Below are 25,252 nucleotides of genomic sequence, written 5' to 3' on the forward strand. Positions count from 1 at the left end.
AAAAAACCCCAAACTGCTCAAAAGGACCCGAAAGGAGCCGAAATTGCGCACCGGGGGGGTCGTCGTCGGCCCCGTCCTCGTCGAGGCTGAAGCTGAGGCTGCAGATCTTGCGCTTCGCCTCCTGCTTGCGCTCGCGCTCCCGCTGCCGCTCCAGCTGCCTGCGGGGACGCGCCGCACTGGGGGCACTGGGGGGGACTGGGGGGGGACTGGGAGGCACTGGGAGGCACTGGGAGGGACTGGGGGCACTGGGAGGGACTGGAGGGGTAACAGGGGCACTGGGAGGGGAACTGGGGGCACTGAGAGGGGTAACAGGGGCACTGGGAGGGACTGGAGGGGGAACTGGGGGGCACTGGGAGGGGAAATGGGGGCACTGGAAGGGACTAGAGCGGGAACTGGGAGGGACTGGAGGGGAACTGGGAGCACTGGGAGGGGTAACAGGGGCACTGGGGGGCACTGGGAGGGACTGGAGGGGTAACAGGGGCACTGGGAGGGGAACTGGGGAGCACTGAGAGGGGTAACAGGGGCACTGGGAGGGACTGGAGGGGGAACTGGGAGCACTGGGAGGGGTAACAGGGGCACTGGGAGGGTAAATGGGGGCACTGGGAGGGACTGGAGGGGGACTGGGAGGGACTGGAGGGGTAACAGGGGCACTGGGAGGGACTGGGAGGGGAAATGGGGGCACTGGAAGGGACTAGAGCGGGAACTGGGAGGGACTGGAGGGGAACTGGGGGGCACTGGGAGGGGTAACAGGGGCACTGGGAGGGGAAATGGGGGCACTGGGAGGGACTGGGAGGGACTGGAGGGGGAACTGGGGGGCACTGGGAGGGACTGGAGGGGCACTGGGAGGGACTGGAGGGGTAACAGGGGCACTGGGAGGGACTGGAGGGGAACTGGGGGGCACTGGGAGGGACTGGAGGGGCACTGGGAGGGACTGGAGGGGGTAACAGGGGAACTGGGAGGGACTGGAGGGGGACTGGGAGGGACTGGAGGGGTAACAGGGGCACTGGGAGGGACTGGGAGGGGAAATGGGGGCACTGGAAGGGACTAGAGCGGGAACTGGGAGGGACTGGAGGGGAACTGGGAGCACTGGGAGGGGTAACAGGGGCACTGGGGGGCACTGGGAGGGACTGGAGGGGGCACTGGGATTTTGGGTTCCAAATGGAGGGATTTGGGGGCTCAGGGTCAGATTCTGGGTCAAAAATGGGGATTTGGGGGCTCAGGGTTGCATTTTGGGTCCCAAACTAGGGGTTTTGGGGCTCAGAGTCTGAATTTGGGTCACAAAATGTGGGGTTTGGGGCTCAGGGTTGGATTTTGGGTCACAAATGGGGGTTTTGGGGCTCGGGATTGGATTTTGAGTTCCAAACGGAGGGACTGTGGGGCTTAGGGTTCGATTCTGGATCACAAACTGTGGGGTTTGGGGGCTCAGGGTTAGATTTTGGGTCAAAAATGGGGGATTTTGGGGCCCGGGATTGGATTTTGAGTCAAAAAAATGTGAGTTTTGGGTCTCGGGGTCAGATTTTGGGTCCCAAACAGGGGATTTTGGGGCTCAGAGTCTGAATTTGGGTCCCAAATGGAGGGATTTTGGGGCTTAGGGTTCAATTTTGGGTCCCAAACAGGGGATTTTGCGTCTCGGGGTTGGATTTTGGGTCCCCAACAGGGGATTTGGGGGCTCACAGCTGCAGCTCGCGGCTCTGCTCCCTCTTGGCCAGCTGCTTCTCTCTCTCCTTCACCAGCGCCTCCTGCCGCGCCCTCATGTCGTTCAGCGTCACCAAACCTGGGGGGGGGGAACCCCAAAAATTGAAGGGGGGGGGGCCAGAACTTGGGTTTTGGGGGAAAAAGATGGGATTTTGGGGTCCCCTGGGGGCGTTTGGGGGGGGGATTTAAGCCTTTTGGAGGGGTTTGCGAAGCCTCAGAGGGCCTCGTGGGTTTGGGGTGGGGGAAGCAGGGGGTTTTGGGGGGCCCTGGAGGGGTTTTGGGGTCCCCCCTGGGTTTTTAGGGGCGTTTCGGGGGGGATTCAAGCGTTTCTAAGGTGTTTGGGAAGACCCTGAGGGGCTCGGGGGGTTTTGAGGGGGGTGGGAAGGGGGTTTTGGGGCTTTCTGAGGGGTTTTGGGGGGCCCTGGGATGAGATAAAACACATTTTTGGGGTCCTCTCCAGGCACTGGGGTCCCCCCTAGGTTTTAGGGTCCCCTTTGGGGGTTTTAGAGGGCGTGTTTGGGTGGATTCAAGCTGTTTTGAGGCGTTTGGGAAGACCTTGAGGGGCTCATGAGGGTTTGGGGGGGCCCTGGGGGGGGGAAAGAGGTTTTGGGGGGGCCCCCCGGGGTTTTTTTGGGGACCCCCCCTGGGGTTTTTGGGGTCCCCCCCTCACCCACGGTGCTGGATTTGAGTTCGGCTTCCACCGCATCGTAATGAGCTGAGAACTTGCGGTCGATGTTGGATTTCGCGCTGTTCTCCTGGGGGGGGGGTGGCGCAAAAAAATTGGGGTTCAGGGACCCCCCCAAAAATCTAGGATCCCCCCAAATCCCGTGCACCCCCTAGAGCCCCCCAAAACCCCCGAGAGCCCCCCAAAACCCCCATATCTGCCCCACAGACCCCCCAACCCCCCCCCAAAACCTTCCCCAACCCCCATTTCTGCCCCCCCCAGGACCATAAACCCCCCCAAATCCCTCCAGGCCCCCCCAAACCCCATTTTATGCCCCCCAACTCCCCCCCAGCCCCACAGATCACCCCCGGACCCCCCCAAAATCCCTCCAGGACCGCCCCCCCACCCCATTTCTACCCCCCCCAGACCCCAAAGAACCCCCCTTTGCCCCATGTTTGTGAACCCAGAACCCCCAAAGCCCCTCAGGACCCCCCCAAACCCCCTCTTCTGTCCCCCCAGACCCCCATTTCTGGGTCCCACAGCCCCTCAGGACCCCCCCAAACTCCCCCAGACCCCCATTTCTGGGTCCCCAGCCCCTCAGGACCCCCCCAAACACCCATCTCCAGGTCCCAGAGCCCCCCTTCAGCCCCACAGACCCCCCCCAAACCCCCCCTCTGCCCCTCTAAAGCCCCACAGACCCCCACAACTCCATCTCTGCCCCCCCAGCCCCCCATTTCTGGGTCCCCAGCCCCTCAGGACCCCCCCCAAACTCCCCCAGACACCCATTCCTGGGTCCCACAGCTCCCCCCCAGCCCCATAGATCCCCCCAAACCCCCTCTCTGCCCCCCAAATCCCAAAGACACCCCCCCCAGACCCCCATTTCTGGGTCCTAAAGTCCCCCCCCAAGCCCCATAGATCCCCCCAAACCCCCCCAAACACCCCCAGACCCCCATTTCTGGGACCCCAGCCCCTCAGAACCCCCCCCAAACACCCCCAGACCCCCATTTCTGGGTCCCACAGCCCCCCCCCCAGCCCCATAGACCCCTCAAACCCCCTCTCTGCCCCCCCCAGCCCCCCATTTCTGCCCCCCCACCTCAGCGATTCGCTGCCGGAGCTGCTCCATGTGCTCCCGCTGCCGCTCTCGCTTCTTCATCAGCTGCAGGGCCCGCCCGGCCTCGCTCGCTGCCCCCTTGTACTGAGCCATGGTGGGGGTTTGGGGGGGCTGGGGGGGCAAAAATGGGGGTTAGAGACCGGGGGGAGGGGGAATGAGGGGGTTTGGGGGGTCCTGGGTGGAGGAATTGGTGTTTTGGGGGGTCTTGGCGGGGCTGAAAGGGGATTTGGGGGGATCTGGGGGGGATGAGAGGGGATCTGGGGGGTCCTGGGGGGCCAAAGTGGGGGTTTAGAGACCAGGGAGAGGGGGATGAGGGGGTCTGGGGAGCTGACAGGGGATTTGGGGGTCCTCGGGGGGGGTCAAAAATGGGGGTTAGAGACCGGGGGGAGGGGAATGAGGGGGTTTGGGGGGTCCTGGGGGGGGATGAGAGGGGATTTAGGGGGATCTGGGGGGGATGAGAGGGGATTTGGGGGTCCTGGGGGGGGATGAGAGGGGATTTGGGGGGATCTGGGGGGGATGAGAGGGGATTTGGGGGGATCTGGGGGGGATGAGAGGGGATTTGGGGTTCCTGGGGGGGATGAGAGGGGATCTGGGGGGGATGAGAGGGGATTTGGGGGGATCTGGGGGGGGATGAGAGGGGATTTGGGGGTCCTGGGGCAGGATGAGAGGGGATTTTGGGGGGATCTGGAGGGTATGAGAGGGGTTTAGAGACTGGGGGGAGGGAGGATGAGGAGTTTTGGGGGGTCCTGGGGGGCCAAAGTAGGGGTTTAGAGACCGGGGGGAGGGGGAATGAGGGGGTTTGGGGGGTCCTGGGGGGAGGAATTGGGGTTTGGGGGGGTCCTGGGGGGGTTGAAAGGGGATTCGGAGGGATCTGGGGGGGATGAGAGGGGATTTGGGGGTCCGGGGCGGGGGCTGAAATGGGATTTGGGGGGATCTGGGGGGGCTGAGAGGGGATTTGGGGGGATCTGGGGGGCAAAAATGGGGTTTAGAGACCGGGGGGAGGGAGGATGAGGAGTTTTGGGGGGGGTCCTAGGGGGCCAAAGTGGGGGTTTAGAGACCGGGGAGAGGGGGATGAGGGGGTCTGGGGAGCTGACAGGGGATTTGGGGGTCCTGGGGGGGGGGTCAAAAATGGGGGTTAGAGACCGGGGGGAGGGGAATGAGGGGGTTTGGGGGGGTCCTGGGGGGGGATGAGAGGGGATTTAGGGGGATCTGGGGGGGATGAGAGGGGATTTGGGGGTCCTGGGGGGGGATGAGAGGGGATTTGGGGGGATCTGGGGGGGGATGAGAGGGGATTTGGGGGGATCTGGGGGGGATGAGAGGGGATTTGGGGGGATCTGGGGGGGGATGAGAGGGGATTTGGGGTTCCTGGGGGGGATGAGAGGGGATCTGGGGGGATCTGGGGGGATGAGAGGGGATTTGGGGGGATCTGGGGGGGGATGAGAGGGGATTTGGGGGTCCTGGGGCAGGATGAGAGGGGATTTTGGGGGGATCTGGAGGGTATGAGAGGGGTTTAGAGACTGGGGGGAGGGAGGATGAGGAGTTTTGGGGGGTCCTGGGGGGCCAAAGTAGGGGTTTAGAGACCGGGGGGAGGGGAATGAGGGGGTTTGGGGGGCCCTGGGGGGCTGACAGGGGATTTGGGGGTCCTGGGGGGGGTCAAAAATGGGGGTTAGAGACCGGGGGGAGGGGGAATGAGGGGGTTTGGGGGGTCCTGGGGGGAGGAATTGGTGTTTTGGGGGGTCCTGGGGGGGCCCGAAAGGGGATTTGGAGGGATCTGGGGGGCAGGAATGGGGTTTAGAGACCGGGGGGAGGGGAAACGAGGGGGTTTTGGGGTCCCCGGGGCTTGAGGGGGTCGCGGTTTCGGGGGGATTCGGGGGCGTCACCCAGAGAGCGAAGGAAGCGGCTGCGGAGGCGGCGGCGGAAGCGGAAGTGGCGGGACCGGAAGTTTGGGGGAAAGCCCCGCCCCCTCCTTGAGGGAGCCCGGAAAGAGCCTCAAACCCCCGCAAATTGGATGGAAATTGGACCCCAAAAGCCTCCAAACTCCCCAAATTCGACACAACCCCCCAAAATTCGAACCTAAATCCATCAAATTAGACCCTAAATGGCCAAGCCCCAAAAATTTGAACCTAAATCCATCAAATCAGACCCAAAACGGACCCAAAAGCCCCAAGATTCAACTCCAAAATCCCAAAATGGACCTAAAACCCCTCAAAATGAACCCAAGCCCCAAAACTCAACCCAAAATCCATAAATTGGACCCAAAACGGACCCAAAACCCCCAAAAATCAAACCTAAACCCGCTGAATTGGACCCCAAAATGGACCCAAATCTCCCAAAATGATCAATCCCCTCCTTATTTGACCCCAAATCCCTCAAATTGGACCCAAAATGGACTCCAAACTCCCTTACTGGCTGAGCCCCAAAAACTTGACCCCAAATCCATCAAATCAGACCCAAAACGGACCCAAAAGCCCCAAGATTCAACTCCAAAATCCCAAAATGGACCTAAAACCCTTCAAAATGAACCGAAGCCCCAGAACTCAACCCAAAATCCATAAATTGGACCCAAAACGGACCCCAAACCCCCAAAATTCAAACCTAAATCCACTGAATTGGACCCCAAAATGGACCCAAATCTCCCAAAATGATCAATCCCCTCCTTATTTGACCCCAAATCCCTCAAATTGGACCCAAAATGGACTCCAAACTCCCTTACTGGCTGAGCCCCAAAAACTTGAGCCAAAATCCCCCAAATTGAACCCAAAATGAACACAGAACCCCTAAAATATGAACCTAAATCTATCAATTTGGACCCAAAATGGCCTCAAACCCCCCAAACTGGCCAAGCCCCCAAAATTCAACACAAAATCCATCAAATTAGACCCAAAATGAACGCAGAAACCCCCAAAATGACCACCCCCCCCATAATTTGACCCCAAATCCCTCAAATTGGACCCAAAATGGACCCACCCCCCCTCAAATAGCTAAGCTCCCAAAATTTGACCCATAATCCACTAAATTAGACCCAAAATGGCCCTAAAACCTCTCAAAATTGCCCAAAATGGCCTCAAATCCCCCCAAAACGGAGACTGGGGGGGGATCTGTGGGTTTTATTGTCCAGCAACACAAGAAGCAATAAATAAGGGGGGGGGGACCCCACTATGGGACAGGAGGGGGGGTTTGGGGGTCCCTTGCCCCCTGGGCTGCAGCAATGGGGGGTTTGGGGAGGGGAAAATGGATTTTTGGGGTGAAAAGCGGGGTTTTCTGACCTTTTTTAGAGGGAACAAACGTTTTGGGGGCCCCAAGTTTGGGGGCGCCCCCCCTTCACCCCATGGCAGGGGGGGTTTGGGGGTCTCCTGCCCCCTGGGCTGCAGCAATGGGGGGTTTGGGGAGGGGAAAACGGATTTTTGGGGTGAAAAGGGGGTTTTCTCACATTTTTGGGGGTTTGGGGGGGTCTCCAAGTTTGGGGGCGCCCCCTTTCACCCCATGGGGGGGGCCTGGGGGTCTCCTGCCCCCTTGGCGGGGGGGGGGGAATGTTCTTGAGGGTGTTTTCCCCCCCTGAGCTGCAGCAATAAGGGGTTTGGGGGGGTACAGATGGATTTTTGAGGTGAAAAGGGGTGTTTTTGCGGTTCACTCTCCCTGGGGCACGGGCAGGGGGGGTCCCCGGGGGTCGTCGAAGCGATCCATGGTGCGGAGGCGCAGCAGGAGCCCCCCCCCAGCCAGCAGCCCCCCGAGAAGCAGCGACGCCGTCACCAGCCCCATCCAGGCCCCCGGAGAGAAGAAGGCGGCGCAGTCCGAGGCCTCGGAGAAGGACGATCCCGACACCCCGAAAGCCTGGACCTGCCGGAGGAAAAGGCAAAAATTGAGGGGGGGGGACACACCACCTCAAAAGAGGGCTGAACCCCCAAAAAAGGGCGCGAAACGGACCCAAAAGCGCCAAAACTGACTCAAAACCACACTAAATGACAACAAAATGGCCCCAAAAGGGCCTCAAAATCCCCAACGCAGCCTCAAACTTCTCAAAATGTTCACAAAAAACCCCAAAACGGCACCAAAATGGTCCCAAACCTCCCAAGTGACGCAAAAATTGGCCCCAAACGCCTCGAATTGGCCCCAAAATGGCCCCGACCCCCCGCAAATGACACCAAAATGGCCTCAAAATCCCAGAAAATCACACCAAACTTCTTAAAATGGTCACAAAAAAACCTCAGAATGACTCCATCCCCCTGAAATGACACCAAAATGGCCCCAAAACAGCCCCAAACCCACCCAAAATGACATCAAAATGGCCCCCAAACCCCCCAAACAACCCCAAACCTCTTAAAATGGTCACAAAAAAACCAAAATCACCCCAATATGGCCCCAAAAAAACCCAAAATGACCCCAAAAAACCCCAAAATGGCTCCAAACCCCCCAAATTGGCCCCCAAACAGCCCCAAACTTCTCACAATGACACTGAAACGGCCTCAAACGCCCCACAAATAACCCCAAAAGGGCCCCAAAACCCCTAAAGTGTCCCCAAAACCCCCAAAAGGGCCCCAAACCTTCCCAAAATGGACCCAAACCCCCAAAACAGCCCCAAAATTACACTAAAAAAACCCCAAATGACACCAAAATGGCCCCCACACCCTCATAAAAGCCCCAAACTTCTCAAAACGGTCACAAAAAAACCCCAAAATGGCCCCAAAACCCCCCAAATTACAGCAAAATGGCTCCAAAACGGCTCCAAAACCCCCAAAACGGCCCCAAAACCCCCACAAATAGCCCCAAAATGGCCCCCAAACCCTCAAAATGATCCAAAAAAACCCCCAAATGGCCCCAAAATGGCTCCAAAACTCCCAAATTGGCCCCAAACCGGCCCCAAAACAGCCCCAAACTTCTCAAAACGGTCACAAAAAAAACCAAAAGACCCCAAAACCCTCAAAATTATCCAAAAAAACCCCCAAATGGCCCCAAAACTCCCAAATTGGCCCCAAAACGGCCCCAAAACAGCCCCAAAGTTCTCAAAATGGTCACAAAAAAACCCAAAATGACACCAAAATGGCTCCCAACTCCTCAAATTGGCCCCAAAATAACCCCAAACCCCCCAAAATTACTCAAAAAACCCCAAAATGCCCCAAAAAAGCCGCCAAATTGGCCCCAAAATGACACAAAACCAGCTGAATTGGACCCAAAATAGCCCAAACCCCCCCAAAAAAGCCCCAAAACGACACAAAACGCCCCCAAAAACCTCTAAAAGGACCCAAAAATGACCCCAAAATCCCCCCAAACGGCCCCAAAACTTCTCAAAATGGTCACAAAAAAACCCCAAAACGGCCCCAAACCCCAAAATTTGCCCCCAAAAAGCTCAAAACCCCCAAATTATCCCCAAAACACCCCCAGTCGGCCCCTTCTCCCCTCCCCCTCTCCGCCCCCCCCCTATTTTGGGGTCCCCCCCCCTTTCAGGGTGTCCCATCCCTGTTTTGGGGTGTTCCCCTCCTATTTTGCGCCCCCCCCCCATATTTTGAGGTGCACCCCCCCCTTTTCAGGGTGTTCCCCCCATATTTTGGGGTTCCCCCCTATATTAAGGGGTTCCCCTCTCATTTCAGGGTGCCCCCCCCAATATTTCAGGGTTCCCCCCACCTATTTCAGGGTGTCCCCCCCATTTTGGGGTTCCCTCCCCCACATTTTGGGGGTTCCACCCCCCTATTTCGGGGCTCCCTCTCCATATTTCAGGGATCCCTCCCCCCTATTTTGAGGTTCCCCCCTAAATTTTGGGGGGCACCTCCCATTTCAGGGTGCCCCCATATTTTGGGGTTCCTTCTCCGCATATTTCAAGGTGTCCCTCCACGTTTTGGGGTGTCTACCCCAATATTTTGGGTTCCCCCCTATATTTTGGGGTTCCCCCCTTAATTTGGGGTTCCCTCCCCCCTGTTTCAGGAAGCTCCCCTATATTTCAGGGTGTCCCCCCCAATATTTCAGGTTCCCCCCTACATTTCGGGGCGTCCCCTTCATATTTTCAGGTTCCATCCCCCCCATTTCGGGGTTCCCTCCCCCCTATTTTGGGGTTCCCCCCATGTTTTGGGGTGTCCTCCCCAATCTTTCAGGGTTGCCCCCCTTATTTTGGGTTGCCCCCTATATTTTGGGGTGTCCCCCCCATATTTTGAGGTTCCTTCTCCCCATATTTCATGGTTCCCCCCATATTTTGGGGGTCCCCCCCATATTTTTGGGTTCTCCTCCTATTTCAGTGCGTCCCCCTCTATATTTTGGGGTTCAGCCCCCTATTTTGGGGTTCCCCTCCCCGATATTTTGTGGTTCCCCCCCATATTTTGGGGCTCCCCCCCATATTTTCGGGTTCTTCTCCTATTTCAGTGTGTCCCCCTCTATATTTTGGGGTTCACCTCCCCCACATTTCATGGTTCCCCCCCATATTTTCAGGTTCCCCCCCATATTTTGGGGTTCTCCTCCTATTTCAGGGTGTCCCCCTCTATATTTTGGGGTTCAGCCCCCTATTTTGGGGTTCCCCTCCCCCATATTTCATGGTTCCCCCCCACATTTTGGGGTCCCCCCCATATTTTGGGGTTCTCCTCCTATTTCAGGGTGTCCCCCTCTATATTTTGGGGTTCCCTCCCCCCTATTTTGGGGTTCCCCTCCCATATTTTGGGGTGCCCCCCCCATTTTGAGCTTCCCTCCTCCCTATTTCAGGCTTCCCCTCCCTATTTTGGGGTGCCCCCCCCCTATATTTTGGGGTGCCCCCCCTCCCGTTCCACTCACCTGCAGGTCCTGGATGCGGAGGCCCCACGGGGCTGGGGTTTTGGGGTCCCCCCGGGGGCGCAGCCAGGGCCCGGGGGCCTCGAGCTCCCCGCAGCGCCACGAGAGGGGGGTGGGGGCCGACACTCCCCCCGGGGACCCCTCGAAAATAACGGGGGGCCCCCCCGCTTCCGACAACGCCACCTCCGACAGCCAGAACCAGGGGCGCCCCGAAACCGGGAACCAGCGCTGGCGCAGCACAAACCTGGGGGGGGAAAGGAAAAAGGGGGGTGAGGGGCACCCCAAAATCCCCTGAACCCCCCAAAAACCCTTCTGAACCCCCCAAAAAAACCCTGAACTGCCCCAAAATACCCTGGACCCCCCCAAAATAAACCCTGAATCCAACAAAAAAAACCAAAAACCTTTGAACCCCCCAAAAACCCCCCTGAACCCCCCTCAAAAATATCACTAAACCCCCCCTCAAATACTCTGAACCCCCAAAAAACTCGCTGAAACCCCCTCAAACCCATTGAACCCCCCCAAAAAAACTCTGAACTGACCCAAAAACCCCCTGAACCGACCCCAAAAAACCTGAAACACCCCAAAAACCCAGAACCCTCCCAAAAAAACCTCTGAACTCCCCCAAGAACCCACTGAACCCCCCAAAAACCCCCTGAACTCCCCTCAAAACCCTCTGACCCCCCCCAAAAACACAAACCCCCTAAAAAGCCTTCTGAACCCCCCCAAAAAGCCCTGAACCCCCCAAAAACGCCTGAACCCCCCAAAAACGCCTGAAGCCCCCCAAAAACGCCTGAAGCCCCCCAAAAAACCCTCTGAACCCCACAAAAAAAACCTGAATCCCCAAAAAACTCACTGAACCACCCCCCAAAAAACCTGACTGCCCCCCAAAACCCCTCTGAACCCCCCAAAACCCGCTGAACTCCCCCAAGATTCCTGAACTGACCCCCAAAAAAACCCTGAAACACCCCAAAACCCCCGGAACCGACCCAAAAAACCCCTGAACCCCCCCAAAAACCCCATCAAGTCTCCTGAACCCCCCCAAAACACCCTCAACCTCCAAAAAAAACCCTCTGAACTCCCCCAAAATCCTCTGAACTGCCCCAAAACCCCTCTGAACCCCCTCAAAAAAACCCTGAACCCCCAAAAAACTCCCTGAACCACCCCCAAAAAAACCCTGAAGCCCCCCAAAACCCCCTGAACCCCCCAAAAAGCCCCTGAACCCCCGCAAAATCCCCGAGTGCTCCTCAAAACACCCAAAATTTGCTCATCCCCCCCTCAAAATGGCCCAAAATAACCTAAAATAGGACCAAACGCCCCCAAAATGGACCCAAAACCCCTAAAATGGACTTTAAATGATCCCCAAATGACCAAAAATGGCCCCAAAACCCCGATTGTACCGAAAATGGCTCCAAAATGACCCAAATTTGACCTAAAACGAACCTAACTCCCCCAAAATGGCCCAAAATGACCCATAATCCCTAAAATGACCCCAAAATGGATCCAGATTCTTTCAAAATGGTCCCAAAATAAGCTTAAAGCCCCTCAAAATGGACTTTAAATGACCCCAAACCCCCCAAATGGCACAAAATGGCTCCAAAATGACCCAAAATGGCTCCAAATCCCCCCAAAATGAACCAGCGCGGAGGCAGCACAAACCTTGGAGGGGGGGGAACATAAAGAGGGGGTCACGGGGACCCCAAAACCCCTTGAATTTCCCCCAAAACTCACGTGATGTTGAGGGTGGCTCCGAAGACATCGTCATAGCGAAGGACCAGGCTGGGGAGGGGGGAAAAACACTAAAATTAGGGGGAGCAGGGATATAGGGGACCCCAAAATGCCCCAAATACCTCTAAACTGGACCCAAAATGGCCCTGAAACACCACGAAATAGACCCAAAGTCCCCAAAACGGACACAAATCCCTGCAAAACGGCCCCAAAAACCTTCAAAATGCAACCAAAATCCCTTAAAATGAGCACCACGCCCCCTAAATGACCCCAAATGGCCCCAAACACCCCAAAATTCAACCCAAAATGGCCCCGAACCCCCTGAAATGAATCCGAAATGGCCCCAAAACCCCTAAAATGGACCCAAAACCCGCAAAAATGTCTCTCAAAACGATCTAAAATGGCCCCAAAACCCCAAAATGATCCCAAAGGAACCCAAAATGTCCCCCAAACCCCTAAAATGAACCCAAAATGGATCAAAATCACTAAAACAAACCCAAAATGGATCCCAAAGCCCTAAAAGGAACCCAAAAGAGCCTCAAAATGATCCCAAAGGAATCTCAAATGGCCCCAAACCCCAAAATAGCCCCGAATTGCCCTAAAATGCACCCAAAATGGCCCCAACCCCCTAAAATGAACCCAAAATGGCCCAAAACTCCTGAAACGGACCCAAAATAGCCCCAAAATTATCCCAAAGGAACCCAAAATGGTCCCAAAGTGCCCTGAAATGAACCCAAAATGGATCCCAAAACCCTAAAATGGCCCCAAAGTGCCCTAAAATGGACCCAAAATGAATCCCCAACCCCCTAAAATGGACCCCAAACCCCTTAAATGAACCCAAAACGGACTCCAAGGCCCCAAAAAGGAGCCAAACCCCCTAAAATGGACCCAAAATGGACCCCAAACCCCTCAAAATGGACCCAAAATGGAACCCAAACCCCTAAAATCTACCCGAAGTGGCCCCCAAACCCCTCAAAATGGACCCAAAGTGGATCCCAAACCCCTAAATGGACCTGAAATGGATCCCAAAACCCTAAAATGGACTGAAAGCCCCTAAAATGGACCCCAAACCCCTAAAATGGACCCGAAATGGATCCCAAAATCCTAAAATGGACCGAAAACCCCTAAAATTGACCCCAAACCCCTAAAATGGACCCAAAATGGATCCCAAAATCCTAAAATGGACCAAAAGCCCCTAAAATGGACTCCAAGCCCCTAAAATTGACCCAAAATTACCCCCAAACCCCTCAAAATGGACCCAAAATGGATCCCAAACCCCTAAATGGACCCAAAGTGCCCTGAAATGAACCCAAAATGGCCTCAAAACCCCCAAAATGGCCCCAAACCCCCTCAATCGAACCAAAAATGGCACCAAAGTGCCCCGAAACGACCCCCAAACCCCTCAAAATGGACCCAAAGTGGATCCCAAACCCCTCAAAATGGACCCAAAATGGATCCCAAACCCCTCAAAATGGACCTGAAATGGCCCCAAAACCCCTGAAATGAACCCAAAATGGATCCCAAACCCCTAAAATGGACCTGAAATGGCCCCAAAACCCCTGAAATGAACCCAAAATCGATCCCAAACCCCTAAAACGGACCCAAAGTGCCCTGAAATGAACCCAAAATGGACTCAAAACCCCTAAAATGGCCCCAAAGCCCTCAAAATGGACCCAAAGTGGATCCCAGACCCCTAAAACGGACCCAAAGTGCCCTGAAATGAACCCAAAGTGGATCCCAAACCCCTAAACGGACCCAAAGTGGATCCCAAAACCCTGAAATGAACCCAAAATGGATCTCAAACCCCTAAACGGACCCAAAGTGGATCCCAAACCCTAAAACAGATCCAAAGTGCCCTGAACTGGACCCAAAATGGCTCCCAAACCCCTAAATGGATCCAAAATGGATCCCAAAACCCTAAAATGGATCCAAAGTGCCCTGAAATGAACCCAAAATGGCCTCAAAACCCCCAAAATGGCCCCAAACCCCCTCAATCGAACCCAAAATGGCCCCAAAGTGCCCCGAAATGACCCCCAAACCCCTCAAAATGGACCCAAAATGGATCCCAAACCCCTAAAACGGACCGAAAGCCCCTAAAATTGATCCCAAACCCTTGAAATCGACCCAAAGTGGCCCCCAAAACCCCTCAAAATGGACCCAAAATGGATCCCAAACCCCTAAAATGGACCTGAAATGGCCCCAAAACCCCTAAAATGAACCCAAAATGGATCCCAAAACCCTAAAATTGACCAAAAGCCCCTAAAATGGACTCCAAGCCCCTAAAATGGACCCAAAATGACCCCCAAACCCCTCAAAATGGACCCAAAATGGCTCCCGAACCCCTAAAAAGAACTCAAAATGGACCCCCAAACCCTAAAATGGACCGAAAGCTCCTAAAATTGAGCCAAAACCCATAAAATTGATCCGAAGCGGCCCCCAAACCCCTCAAAATGGACCCAAAGTGGATCCCAAAGCCCTAAAACGGATCCAAAGTGGATCCCAAACCCCTAAAACGGACCCAAAGTGCCCTGAAATGAACCCAAAATGGCCCCCAAACCCCCAAAATGGCCCCAAACCCCCTCAATCGAACCAAAAATGGCACCAAAGCGCCCCGAAATGAACCCAAAACGGCCCCAAACCCCTAAAAGGAACCCAAAATGGAACACAAACCTCTAAAATGGACCTGAAATGGATCCCAAACCCCTGAAATGAACCCAAAATGGATCCCAAAAGCCTAAAATTGACCAAAAGCCCCTAAAATGGACTCCAAGCCCCTAAAATGGACCCAAAATGACCCCCAAACCCCTCAAAATGGACCCAAAGTGGATCCCAAACCCCTCAAAATGGACCCAAAATGGATCCCAAACCCCTAAAACGGACCCAAAGTGCCCTGAAATGAACCCAAAATGGCCTCAAAACCCCCGAAACGACCCCCAAGGCCCTCGAAGGGCCCCGAGCCGAGGCCGGGGGTCGCTCACCGGGCCTCGTCGCTGGTCCAGGAGGAGCCGCCGAGGTCGACGGCGGCGCCGGAGCCGAAGGTTTGGGGCGTGAGGTCCCGCAGCTGGCGGCCCCGCGTCACCGTCACGTTCCGCGCCCACAGCAGCAGCTTGGGGGTCGCGCCGTGGGGCCAGCGCAGCGGCGGGGGGGGGTCCTGGTCGGCAGCTCCCGCGCCGCCCCACAGCAGGGAGCGACCCACGGCGGGACCCACGGCCGAGGGGGGGGGCTGGGGGGCAGGAAAGGGGGGTCACGGAGGGACTGGGGGGGCTATGGGGCACGTTGGGGGGCAGGAGGGGGGTTTGGGGGGGCTATGGGGCAGGTTGGGGGGCAGGAGGGGGGAGATTGGGGGGGCTATGGGGCAGGTTGGGGGGCAGGAGGGGGGTTTGGGGGGGCTATGGGGCAGGTTGGGGGGCAGGAGGGGGGAGATTGGGGGGGCTATGGGGCAGGTTGGGGGGCTATGGGGCAGGTTGGGGGGCAGGAGGGGGGGTTGGGGGGGCTATGGGGCAGGTTGGGGGGCAGGAGGGGGGTGATTGGGGGGGCTATGGGGCAGGTTGGGGGGCAGGAGGGGGGTTTGGGGGGGCTATGGGGCAGGTTGGGGGGCAGGAGAGGGGGGGTTTGGGGGGCAGGATCTATGGGGCGGGGATCTATGGGGCGGGGGATCTATGGGGCGGGGGATCTATGGGGCGGGGGGGATCTATGGGGCGGGATCTATGGGGCGGGGGATCTATGGGGCGGGGGATCTATGGGGCGGGGGATCTATGGGGTGGAGGATCTATGGGGCAGGATCTATGGGGCGGGGGATCTATGGGGCAGGATCTATGGGGCAGGGGGGATCTATGGGGCAGGATCTATGGGGCGGGGGGGATCTATGGGGCGGGGGGGATCTATGGGGCGGGATCTGTGGGGCGGGGGATCTGTGGGGCGGGATCTGTGGGGCGGGGGGGATCTATGGGGCAGGATCTGTGGGGCAGGATCTGTGGGGCGGGGGATCTATGGGGCGGGGGATCTATGGGGCGGGGGATCTATGGGGCGGGGGACCTATGGGGCAGGATCTATGGGGCAGGATCTATGGGGCAGGGGGGATCTATGGGGCGGGGGGGATCTATGGGGCGGGGGGGATCTATGGGGCGGGGGGGATCTATGGGGCAGGGGATCTATGGGGCAGGGATCCATGGAGCGGGGGATCCATGGCGCGGGGATCTATGGGGCGGGGATCTATGGGGCGGGGATCTATGGGGCGGGGATCTATGGGGCAGGGATCTGTGGGGCAGGGGATCTATGGGGCTCTCACCAGCGGGCGCCGTGGGTCGCGCCGTGGGGCCGTCAGCAGCACCGTGTGGGGCAGAGCCGCCTCGCGCAGAGCGGCCAGAGCCTCCCCCAGCACCGCGTCTGCACCAGTACGGACCAGTAAGAACCAGTACAGACCAGCGCGGGTCAATACACACCAGTAAGGAACCAGTATGGGACCAATAAGGATCAATACGGACCAGTAAGGAACCAGTATGGGACCAATAAGGATCAATACAGACCAGTAAGGAACCAGTACGGGACCAATAAGGATCAATACAGACCAGTAAGGAACCAGTACGGGACCAATAAGGATCAATACGGACCAGTAAGGAACCAGTATGGGACCAATAAGGATCAATACGGACCAGTAAGGAACCAGTATGGGACCAATAAGGATCAATACGGACCAGTAAGGATCAATACGGACCAGTAAGGGGCCAGTATGGACTAATAACGACCAGTACACAACCAATAAGGGCCAGCAAGGGACCAGTAAGGAACCAGTACAGACCAGTAAGGGCCAATAAGGACCACTAACGATCAATATGGACCAGTACGGATCAGTATGGAGCAGTAAGGCTCCAATACAGACCAATATAAAACCTATAAGGACCAGTAGGATGAATATGGACTAGTAAGGGCCACTATGGACCAGCACGGGACCAATAAGAACCAGTAAAGATCAATATGGACCAGTAAAGACCAGTACAGATCAATACAAGCTAGTAAAAACCAGTAAAAACCAGTAAAGGCCAATACGGAGCAATAAGGACCAGTATAAACCAATAACAACCAGCGTGTACCTGTACGGACCAGTACACACCAGTATGGACTAGCAAGGTCCAGTATGAATCAATACAGACCAGTAGGGACTAGTATGGACTACCGAGGTCCAGTACAGGCCAGTATAGACCAGTATGGACCAGTAACAGCCTCCAGTGCCTCCCAGTGCCCCCCAGTCCCTCCCAGTCCCCCCCAGTTACCGTTACTGGTCAGAGCCTCCCTGGCAGACATGAAGCTGGAGCTGGGGGGAGAAGAAATGCCGTGGGTCGCTATGGGGCCCTATGGGTCCCTATGGATCTCTATGGGGTCGCTATGGGTCCCTATGGGGTCTCTATGGGTCCCTATGGACCTCTACGGGGTCTCTACGAGTTTCTATGGGGTCTCTATAGGTCCTTATGGATCTCTATGGGGTCTCTATGAGTTCCTATGGGGTCTCTATAGGTCCCTATGGATCCCTATGGGGTCTCTATGGGTCCCTATGGATCTCTATGGGGTCTCTATGAGTTCCTATGGGGTCTCTATGGGTTCCTATGGGGTCTCTATGGGTCCCTATGGGGTCTCTATGGACCTCTATGGGGTCTCTATAGGTCCCTATGGATCTCTATGGGGTCTCTATGAGTTCCTATGGGGTCTCTATAGGTCCCTATGGATCCCTATGGGGTCTCTATGGGTCCCTATGGATCTCTATGGGGTCTCTATGAGTTCCTATGGGGTCTCTATGGGTCCCTATGGGGTCTCTATGGGGTCTCTATGGACCTCTATGGGGTCTCTATAGGTCCCTATGGATCTCTATGGGGTCTCTATGAGTTCCTATGGGGTCTCTATAGGTCCCTATGGATCCCTATGGGGTCTCTATGGGTCCCTATGGGGTCTCTATAGGTCCCTATGGATCTCTATGGGGTCTCTATAGGTCCCTATGGATCCCTATGGGGTCTCTATGGGTCCCTATGGGGTCTCTATAGGTCCCTATGGATCCCTATGGGGTCTCTATGGGGTCTCTATGAGTTCCTATGGGGTCTCTATGGATCTCTATGGGTCCCTATGGGTCTCTATGGGGTCTCTATAGGTCCCTATGGGTCTCTATGGGGTCTCTATGGGTTCCTATGGGGTCCCTATGGATCTCTATGGGTCCCTATGGGTCTCTATGGGGTCTCTATGGGGTCTCTATAGGTCCCTATGGACCTCTACAGGGTCTCTATGAGTTTCTATGGGGTCTCTATAGGTCCTTATGGATCTCTATGGGGTCTCTATGGGTCCCTATGGGGCCGCTGTGGGGCAGCCGTGGGTCGCTATGGGGCACTGTGGGGCAGCTGTAGGTCTCTATGGGTCCCTATGGGTCACTGTGGGTTGCTATGGGGCAGCCGTGGGTCACTGTGGGTCACTATAGGGTCCCTATGGGGCAGCTATAGGTCTCTATGGGTCGCCATGAGGCCCCTATGGGGTCTCTATAGGTCACTGTGGGTTGCTATGGGGTCTCTATGGGTCCCTATGGGTCGCTATGGGTCCCTATGGGGTCCCTATGGGTCCCTATGGGTCCCTATGGGGTCCCTATGGGGTCCCTATGGGTCGCTATGGGTCGCTGTGGGTCCCTATGGGTCCCTATGGGTCGCTATGGGTCGCCGTGGGTCGCACCTGTGGGGCAGGCGCAGCAGCAGGAGGCCGGGCCGGGAGCCGTTGAGGCGTCGCAGGTCGTGGGGGTCGAGGCGCCGTGGGGCAGAGCCGAGGGCCCCGGCCACGCCGTGGGGCAGGGACCCCCCCGGGGCCCCCCCCAGCGCCGGCACCACCAGCACCGACCCCGCGCCCCACAGCGCCGCCTGGGGACCCGGACACCCTGACCCACAGAGCCTGCCCCATAGATCCCCCCAGCCCCATAGATCCTGCCCCACGCAGCCCCCCAGCCCCATAGATCCTGCCCCACGCAGCCCCCCAGCCCCATAGATCCTGCCCCACGGAGCCCCCCAGCCCCATAGATCCACCCTCTGCCCCATAGAGCCTGCCCCACACAGCCCCCCAGCCCCATAGCTCCACCCTGTGCCCCATAGAGCCTGCCCCACGGAGCCCCCCAGCCCCATAGCTCCACCCTCTGCCCCATAGAGCCTGCCCCACGCAGCCCCCCAGCCCCATAGATCCTGCCCCACGCAGCCCCCCAGCCCCATAGATCCACCCCCTGCCCCATAGAGCCTGCCCCACAGATCCCCCCAGCCCCATAGATCCACCCTCTGCCCCATAGATCCACCCTCTGCCCCATAGAGCCTGCCCCACGCAGCCCCCCAGCCCCATAGATCCTGCCCCACGCAGCCCCCCAGCCCCATAGATCCACCCCCTGCCCCATAGAGCCTGCCCCACAGATCCCCCCAGCCCCATAGATCCACCCTCTGCCCCATAGATCCACCCTCTGCCCCATAGAGCCTGCCCCACGCAGCCCCCCAGCCCCATAGATCCACCCCCTGCCCCATAGAGCCTGCCCCACGGAGCCCCCCAGCCCCATAGATCCACCCTCTGCCCCATAGAGCCTGCCCCACGCAGCCCCCCAGCCCCATAGATCCACCCTCTGCCCCATAGAGCCTGCCCCACACAGCCCCCCAGCCCCATAGATCCACCCCCAGCCCCATAGAGCCTGCCCCACGCAGCCCCCCAGCCCCATAGATCCTGCCCCACGCAGCCCCCCAGCCCCATAGCTCCACCCTCTGCCCCATAGAGCCTGCCCCACAGAGCCCCCCAGCCCCATAGATCCACCCCCAGCCCCATAGAGCCTGCCCCACAGAGCCCCCCAGCCCCATAGATCCACCCCCTGCCCCATAGATCCTGCCCCACACAGCCCCCCAGCCCCATAGATCCTGCCCCACACAGCCCCCCAGCCCCATAGATCCTGCCCCACGCAGCCCCCCAGCCCCATAGATCCTGCCCCACGGAGCCCCCCAGCCCCATAGATCCACCCTCTGCCCCATAGAGCCTGCCCCACACAGCCCCCCAGCCCCATAGATCCACCCTCTGCCCCATAGATCCACCCTCTGCCCCATAGAGCCTGCCCCACGCAGCCCCCCAGCCCCATCGATCCACCCCCTGCCCCATAGAGCCTGCCCCACGCAGCCCCCCAGCCCCATAGATCCACCCTCTGCCCCATAGAGCCTGCCCCACGGAGCCCCCCAGCCCCACAGATCCCCTCCCCAGCCCCATAGATCCCCCCCAGCCCCACGGATCCCCTCCCCAGCCCCACAGATCCCCCCCAGCCCCACGGATCCCCTCCCCAGCCCCACAGATCCCCCCCAGCCCCACGGATCCCCTCCCCAGCCCCATAGATCCCCCCAGCCCCACGGATCCTGCCCCACCTGCAGGTTGCTGAAGGCGCTGTCCCCATAAGCCGTGAAATCCTCCAGGGAGAGCTGGGGGGAGAGCAGAGCTATGGGGCAGGATCTATGGGGCAGGGGGGAGACCTGTGGGGTGGGATCTATGGGGCAGGGGATCTATGGGGCAGGATTTACAGGGTGGTGGAACCTATGGGGCAGGATCTATGGAGCAGAGGAACTTATGGTACAGGATTTGTGAGACAGAATCTATGGGGCGGGGGGATCTATGGGGCAGGATCTATGGGGGAGAGGGGTCTATGGGGCAGGGGGGGACGCGTGGGGCAGGATCTATGGGGTGGGGGGGAATCTGTGGGGCAGGGTGAGAATCTATGGGGTGGGATCTATGGGGCAGGGGGATCTATGGGGCAGGGGGATCTATGGGGCAGGGGAGGAATCTATGGGGCAGGATCTATAGGGAAAAAGGATCTATGGGGTGGGGGGACGCGTGGGGCACGATCTATGGGGTGGGTGGGAATCTATGGGGCAGGATCTATGGGGCAGGGGGAATCTATGGGGCAGGGTGAGGATCTATGGGGCAGGATCTATGGGGCGGGGGATCTATGGGGCAGGATCTATGGGGCAGGATCTATGGGGGAGGGGGATCTATGGGGCAGGATCTATGGGGCGGGGGGAATCTATGGGGCAGGGTGAGGATCTATGGGGCAGGATCTATGGGGCGGGGGGAATCTATGGGGCAGGGTGAGGATCTATGGGGCAGGATCTATGGGGCAGGGGGATCTATGGGGTTTTTGAGGGATTTTGAGGTTTTATGTGGGGATTTTGGGTGATTTCGAGAACTCTTGGGGGGATTTTGAGGCGTTTTGGGGAGATTTGAGATCATTTTGTGGAGATTTTGGGGTGTTTTGAGGGAATTTTGGGGTGTTTGGGGAATTTTGGGGTGGAATTTGAGGTGTTTTGCGGGGATTTTGGGGTGTTTAGTGGGCAATTTCAAGGTTTTGGGGGGGGTTGGATTGTTTCGGGGAGATTTTAACCTTTTTTTGCAGGGATTTTGAATTTTTTCAGATGATTTTGGGTGTTTTGGGGGATTTAGGAAGTTTGGGGGGATTTCAGAATGTTTTGGAGGGATTTTGAGGGGTTTGAGAGGAAATTTTGAAATATTTTGCAGCGATTTGAGTTTTTTTCAGGGGATTTCAGGGTGTTTTGGGGGGATTTTGAAGAGTTTGGGGGAGATTTTAAGGTTTGGGGAGGGATTTTGGATTATTTTGGGGAGATTTTGAGGTGTTTTGCAGGGATTTTGAGGTGTTTTGAGGGGATTTGGGGGTGTTTTGAGAAATTTTGGATTGTTTTGGGGAGATTTTAAGTTTTTTTGTGAGGACTTTAGGTTGTTTTGCATGGATTTTGGGATATTTAGTGGGCAATTTCAAGGTTTGAGTTTCAAGGTTTCAATTTTGGGGGGTTCTGAGGGGATTTTGGGGTGTTCTGGGCTCCCAGGGGAGGGTTTAGGAAGCTTTGAGAGGGATTTTAGGGCATTTTGGAGGAATTTTGGGTTGTTTTGGGAGCTTTTAAGGTTTGGGGGGGGAATTTTGGATTGTTGTGGGGAGATTGTGAGTTTTTCACAGAGATTTTGAGGTGTTTTGGGGTGGTTTTGAGGTGTTTGGGGGAGTTTTGGGGGGTTCAGGAGGATTCCGGGAAGTTTTGGCTGGTTTTGAGGAGTCTTGGGGGGGTTTTGAGGAGTTTGGGGGGGGGGATTTTGGGTTCCCAATAAAGATTCGAGACATTTTAAGGCGTTTTGGAGAAATTCTGGATTATTTTGCAGAGGTTTTGAGGTTTTTGGGGGGGATTTTGGGGTGTTTTGAAGGATTTTGAGGGGTTTTGGGGGTGTTCTGGCCCCCACCTGGTCCTGCAGCACCAGCAGGACGGTGCGGGGCCCCCGTTTCAGCGCCGGCTCCAGCAGAGCCTCCAGCTCCGAGCCCCCCAAAACCCGCCCCGACCACGGCGCCGCCCGGGGGGGCCACAGCGACCTGGAAAACGGGGGGTTCAGGGGGGCCCAGAGCCCCCAAAAACCCTCCTCGGGGACCCCAAAACCCCCCCTAAGGTCCCCAAAACCTCCCTCAAAGTCTTTGCCCCCCAAAAATGCTCCCGAGCCCTCCTCCAAATGCCTTTTATGACCCCGGCACACCCAAAATGCCCCCCTGACCCCCCCAAAATGTTCTTTACCCCCCAAGAAAGCCCAGAGCCCCCCCAAAACATTCTTGCTGCCCCAAGTCCCAAAAAATCCTCCCAAAATCCCCATCTGCCCCCCCAAAAAAAACATTTGCCCCAGAAGCCCCATTTACCCCCCAAAAAACCCATTTGCCCCCCCAAAATCCCCAATTTGCCCCCCAAAATGCCCCTCACGACCCCAAAATGCCCCCCAAGTCCCTCCAATGCCCATCATGCCCCCCAAGTCCCTCCAAAACCCCCCAAACCACCCCCAAAGGTCCCCAAATCCCCTTCATTCCCCCCAAACCCCTCCCAGACCCCCCCAAAACCCCTTTACACCCCCCAAAATCCCCCCAGACCCCCCCAAATCCTAACTACCCCACAAATGCCCCCCAAACCTCCCTTTCTCCACCCCAAAACCCCCTCAGACCCCCCATAAACCCCTTTTCTCCCCCCAGATCCCTCTCAGACCCCCCCAAACCCCCTTTTCTCCCCCCAAATCCCCCCCAGGCCCCCACAAACCCCCCTTTCTCCCCCCAGATCCCGCTCAGACCCCCACAAACCCCCCACCTGTCCGTGGACCAGGCGATCAGCGGCACCTGCTCCGCCGCCGCCCCCGGGCCGAGCCCGAGCAGCCAAACCCAGACCCAGACCCCGACCCAGACCCTCCCCCCCGCCGCCATCGCCGCCGCCATCGCCGCCTCCTCCTCCTCCCCTCCCACTTCCGGCGTCACTTCCGGTTCCCGCCCACGGCGCCCCGGAGGGGGCGTGGCCTGAGCCCGCGCGCCCAATCGCGAGGCGCCGCGCGCTCTCTGGCCACGCCCCCTTTTCTTTTCCCACGGCCCCATTCATCCTGCGCCCCCACGTGACTCGGCCCCGCGCCGCCCCATTGGCGCGCGCGGCGGGGAGGCCACGCCCCTTTTTTTCCCACGGCCCCATTCATCTCCCCCCGCCCCCTTCGGCGTTGATTGATTGATTGATTGATTGGCAGCTGCGTTTAATTGAGGGGGGGGCCCTGGGGGTCCGTAGGGGTCACTGGGGGCATTTGGGGTCAGTGTGGGTCTGGGGGGGTCGATATGGGGGGACAGGGGGGGTCCTAGAGGGTTTGGGGGTCCGGGGGGGCTCGGTATGGGGGGCTCTGGGGGTCATTTGGGGTCACTGTGGGGGCCACTGTGGGTCTGGGGGGGTCGATATGGGGGGACAGGGGGGTCCTCTAGGGTTTGGGAGTCCGGGGGGGATTGGTATGGGGGGCTCTGGGGGTCATTTGGGGTCACTAGGGGGTCGCTATGGGTCTGGGGGGGTTGCTATGGGTCGGGGGGGTCCGGGGGGGGAGGTCAGGGAACCCGGGGGGGGCCCCCCCAGCCCCCCCATCGCAGCCCCAGCAGGAGGACGATGAGCAGCAGCAGCAGCAGCAGCTGCGGCCGCAGGGGGAGCAGCCGGGGGGGGCACTTGTGGGGCTGGGGGGGGCACTTATGGGGCTGGGGGGGACGCAGCGGCTGCCGGGGCTCCGGGCGAAAGAGGGAGCTGGGGGGGGGGGGAGGTCAGTGAGGGGGGGAGGGGGACACCCCCATTTTACCCCCAACCCCCCCACTGTGTCCCCAATCTACCCCCCTAATCTGCCCCCCCAATTTTTCCCCTTTCCCCCATTCTGCCCCCCCACTTTGCCCCTTTTCTCCCTTTTTGCTCCTCCAGCCCCCCTTCCCCCCCTTTTTTACTCGTTTCCCCCCTTTTCCCCCCTTTCTCCCCCTTTTTCCACCATTTTGCCCCCTCAGACCCCATTTTGCCCCTTCCCCCCCTTTTTCCCCCTTGCTCCCCCCTTTTTCCCCCATTTTTGCCCCCCAGCCCCCCTTCCCCCCCATTCTGCCCCCTTTCCCCCCCTTTTTGCCCCCCGACCCCACATTTTGCCCTATTTCCTCTTTTTGCCCCCTTTTTCCTCCATTTTGCCCCCATTCTACCCCTTTTTGCCCCCCCATTTCCCTCTTTTTCCCCTTCTCCTCCCTTTCCTCTCCCCCATTATCCCCCCATTATCCCCATTTTCCCCCCATTTCCCCTTTTCTCTCTCACGTTTTTCCCTTTTCCCCCCATTCTGCCCCCATTTTCACTTTTCCACCTTTTTGCCCCCCCAAATCCCCTTCTCTCTCCCCCTTTTTTCTTCCTTCTGCCCCTCCAGCCCCCCAACTTTGCCTTTCCCCCCCATTTCCCCCCCATTTTCCCCCTTTCCCCCCTTTTTCCCCATTCTACCCCCCATTTCCCCCTTTTTCCCCCATTATCCCCCCATTTTCCTGCCTTTCCCCCCTTTTTCCCCCATTCTGACCCCCCAGCCCCCCCACTTTCCCTTTTCCCCCATGTTGCCCCCCAAATCCCCCTTTTCCCGCCATTTTCCCCCCATTTTCCCGCCTTTTTCCCTCCATTATCCCCCCTTTTTCCCCCTTCCCCCCATTTTCCCCCATTCTACCCCCCCATTTCCCCAAATCCCACTTTTTCCCCTATGATCCCCCCCTTTTCCCCCATGTTGCCCCCCAAATCCCCCTTTTCCCTCCATTTCCCCCCCTTTTCCCTCCATTTTCCCCCCCAAATCCCCCCTTTTCCCCTTTTTACCCCCCCCCGACCCCATTTTCCTCCATTTTCCCCCTTTTCCCCCCCCTCACTCGTCCTCCGGCTCCGGCTCATCAGGGCAGCTCGGAAACGCCCCCCAACCTGGGGGGGGGGGGAAAAATCCGTGGGGCAGAG

At 57.9% G+C, this 25,252-nt stretch overlaps 2 protein-coding genes across 2 annotated transcripts; both read right to left on the minus strand.

The window, feature by feature from the left end:
- Window positions 1-51: 51 nt before the first annotated feature.
- LOC138735259 (protein FAM50A-like) lies at window positions 52-5,452 on the minus strand (the record flags this gene model as incomplete). The annotated part of the gene is made up of 5 exons (XM_069883164.1): window positions 5,351-5,452; window positions 3,453-3,581; window positions 2,366-2,450; window positions 1,675-1,774; window positions 52-158 (listed from the first exon to the last, which is right to left on the minus strand). Coding segments are annotated over exons 2-5 (403 nt in total), but the record flags the coding sequence as incomplete, so codon positions are not given.
- Window positions 5,453-6,562: 1,110 nt separating this feature from the next.
- On the minus strand, window positions 6,563-23,370 carry LOC138735260 (V-type proton ATPase subunit S1-like). The gene is made up of 10 exons (XM_069883165.1): window positions 23,093-23,370; window positions 22,215-22,341; window positions 20,342-20,395; window positions 18,645-18,826; window positions 17,213-17,253; window positions 16,231-16,328; window positions 14,921-15,165; window positions 11,946-11,993; window positions 10,221-10,461; window positions 6,563-7,307 (listed from the first exon to the last, which is right to left on the minus strand). The coding sequence occupies exons 1-10, from the start codon at window positions 23,368-23,370 to the stop codon at window positions 7,098-7,100; spliced, it is 1,524 nt and encodes a 507-aa protein (XP_069739266.1). The 3' UTR covers window positions 6,563-7,097.
- Window positions 23,371-25,252: the final 1,882 nt, after the last annotated feature.

The sequence above is a fragment of the Phaenicophaeus curvirostris genome, unplaced genomic scaffold (assembly GCF_032191515.1).
Source record: "Phaenicophaeus curvirostris isolate KB17595 unplaced genomic scaffold, BPBGC_Pcur_1.0 scaffold_632, whole genome shotgun sequence".
In the NCBI taxonomy this organism is placed as follows: domain Eukaryota; kingdom Metazoa; phylum Chordata; class Aves; order Cuculiformes; family Cuculidae; genus Phaenicophaeus; species Phaenicophaeus curvirostris.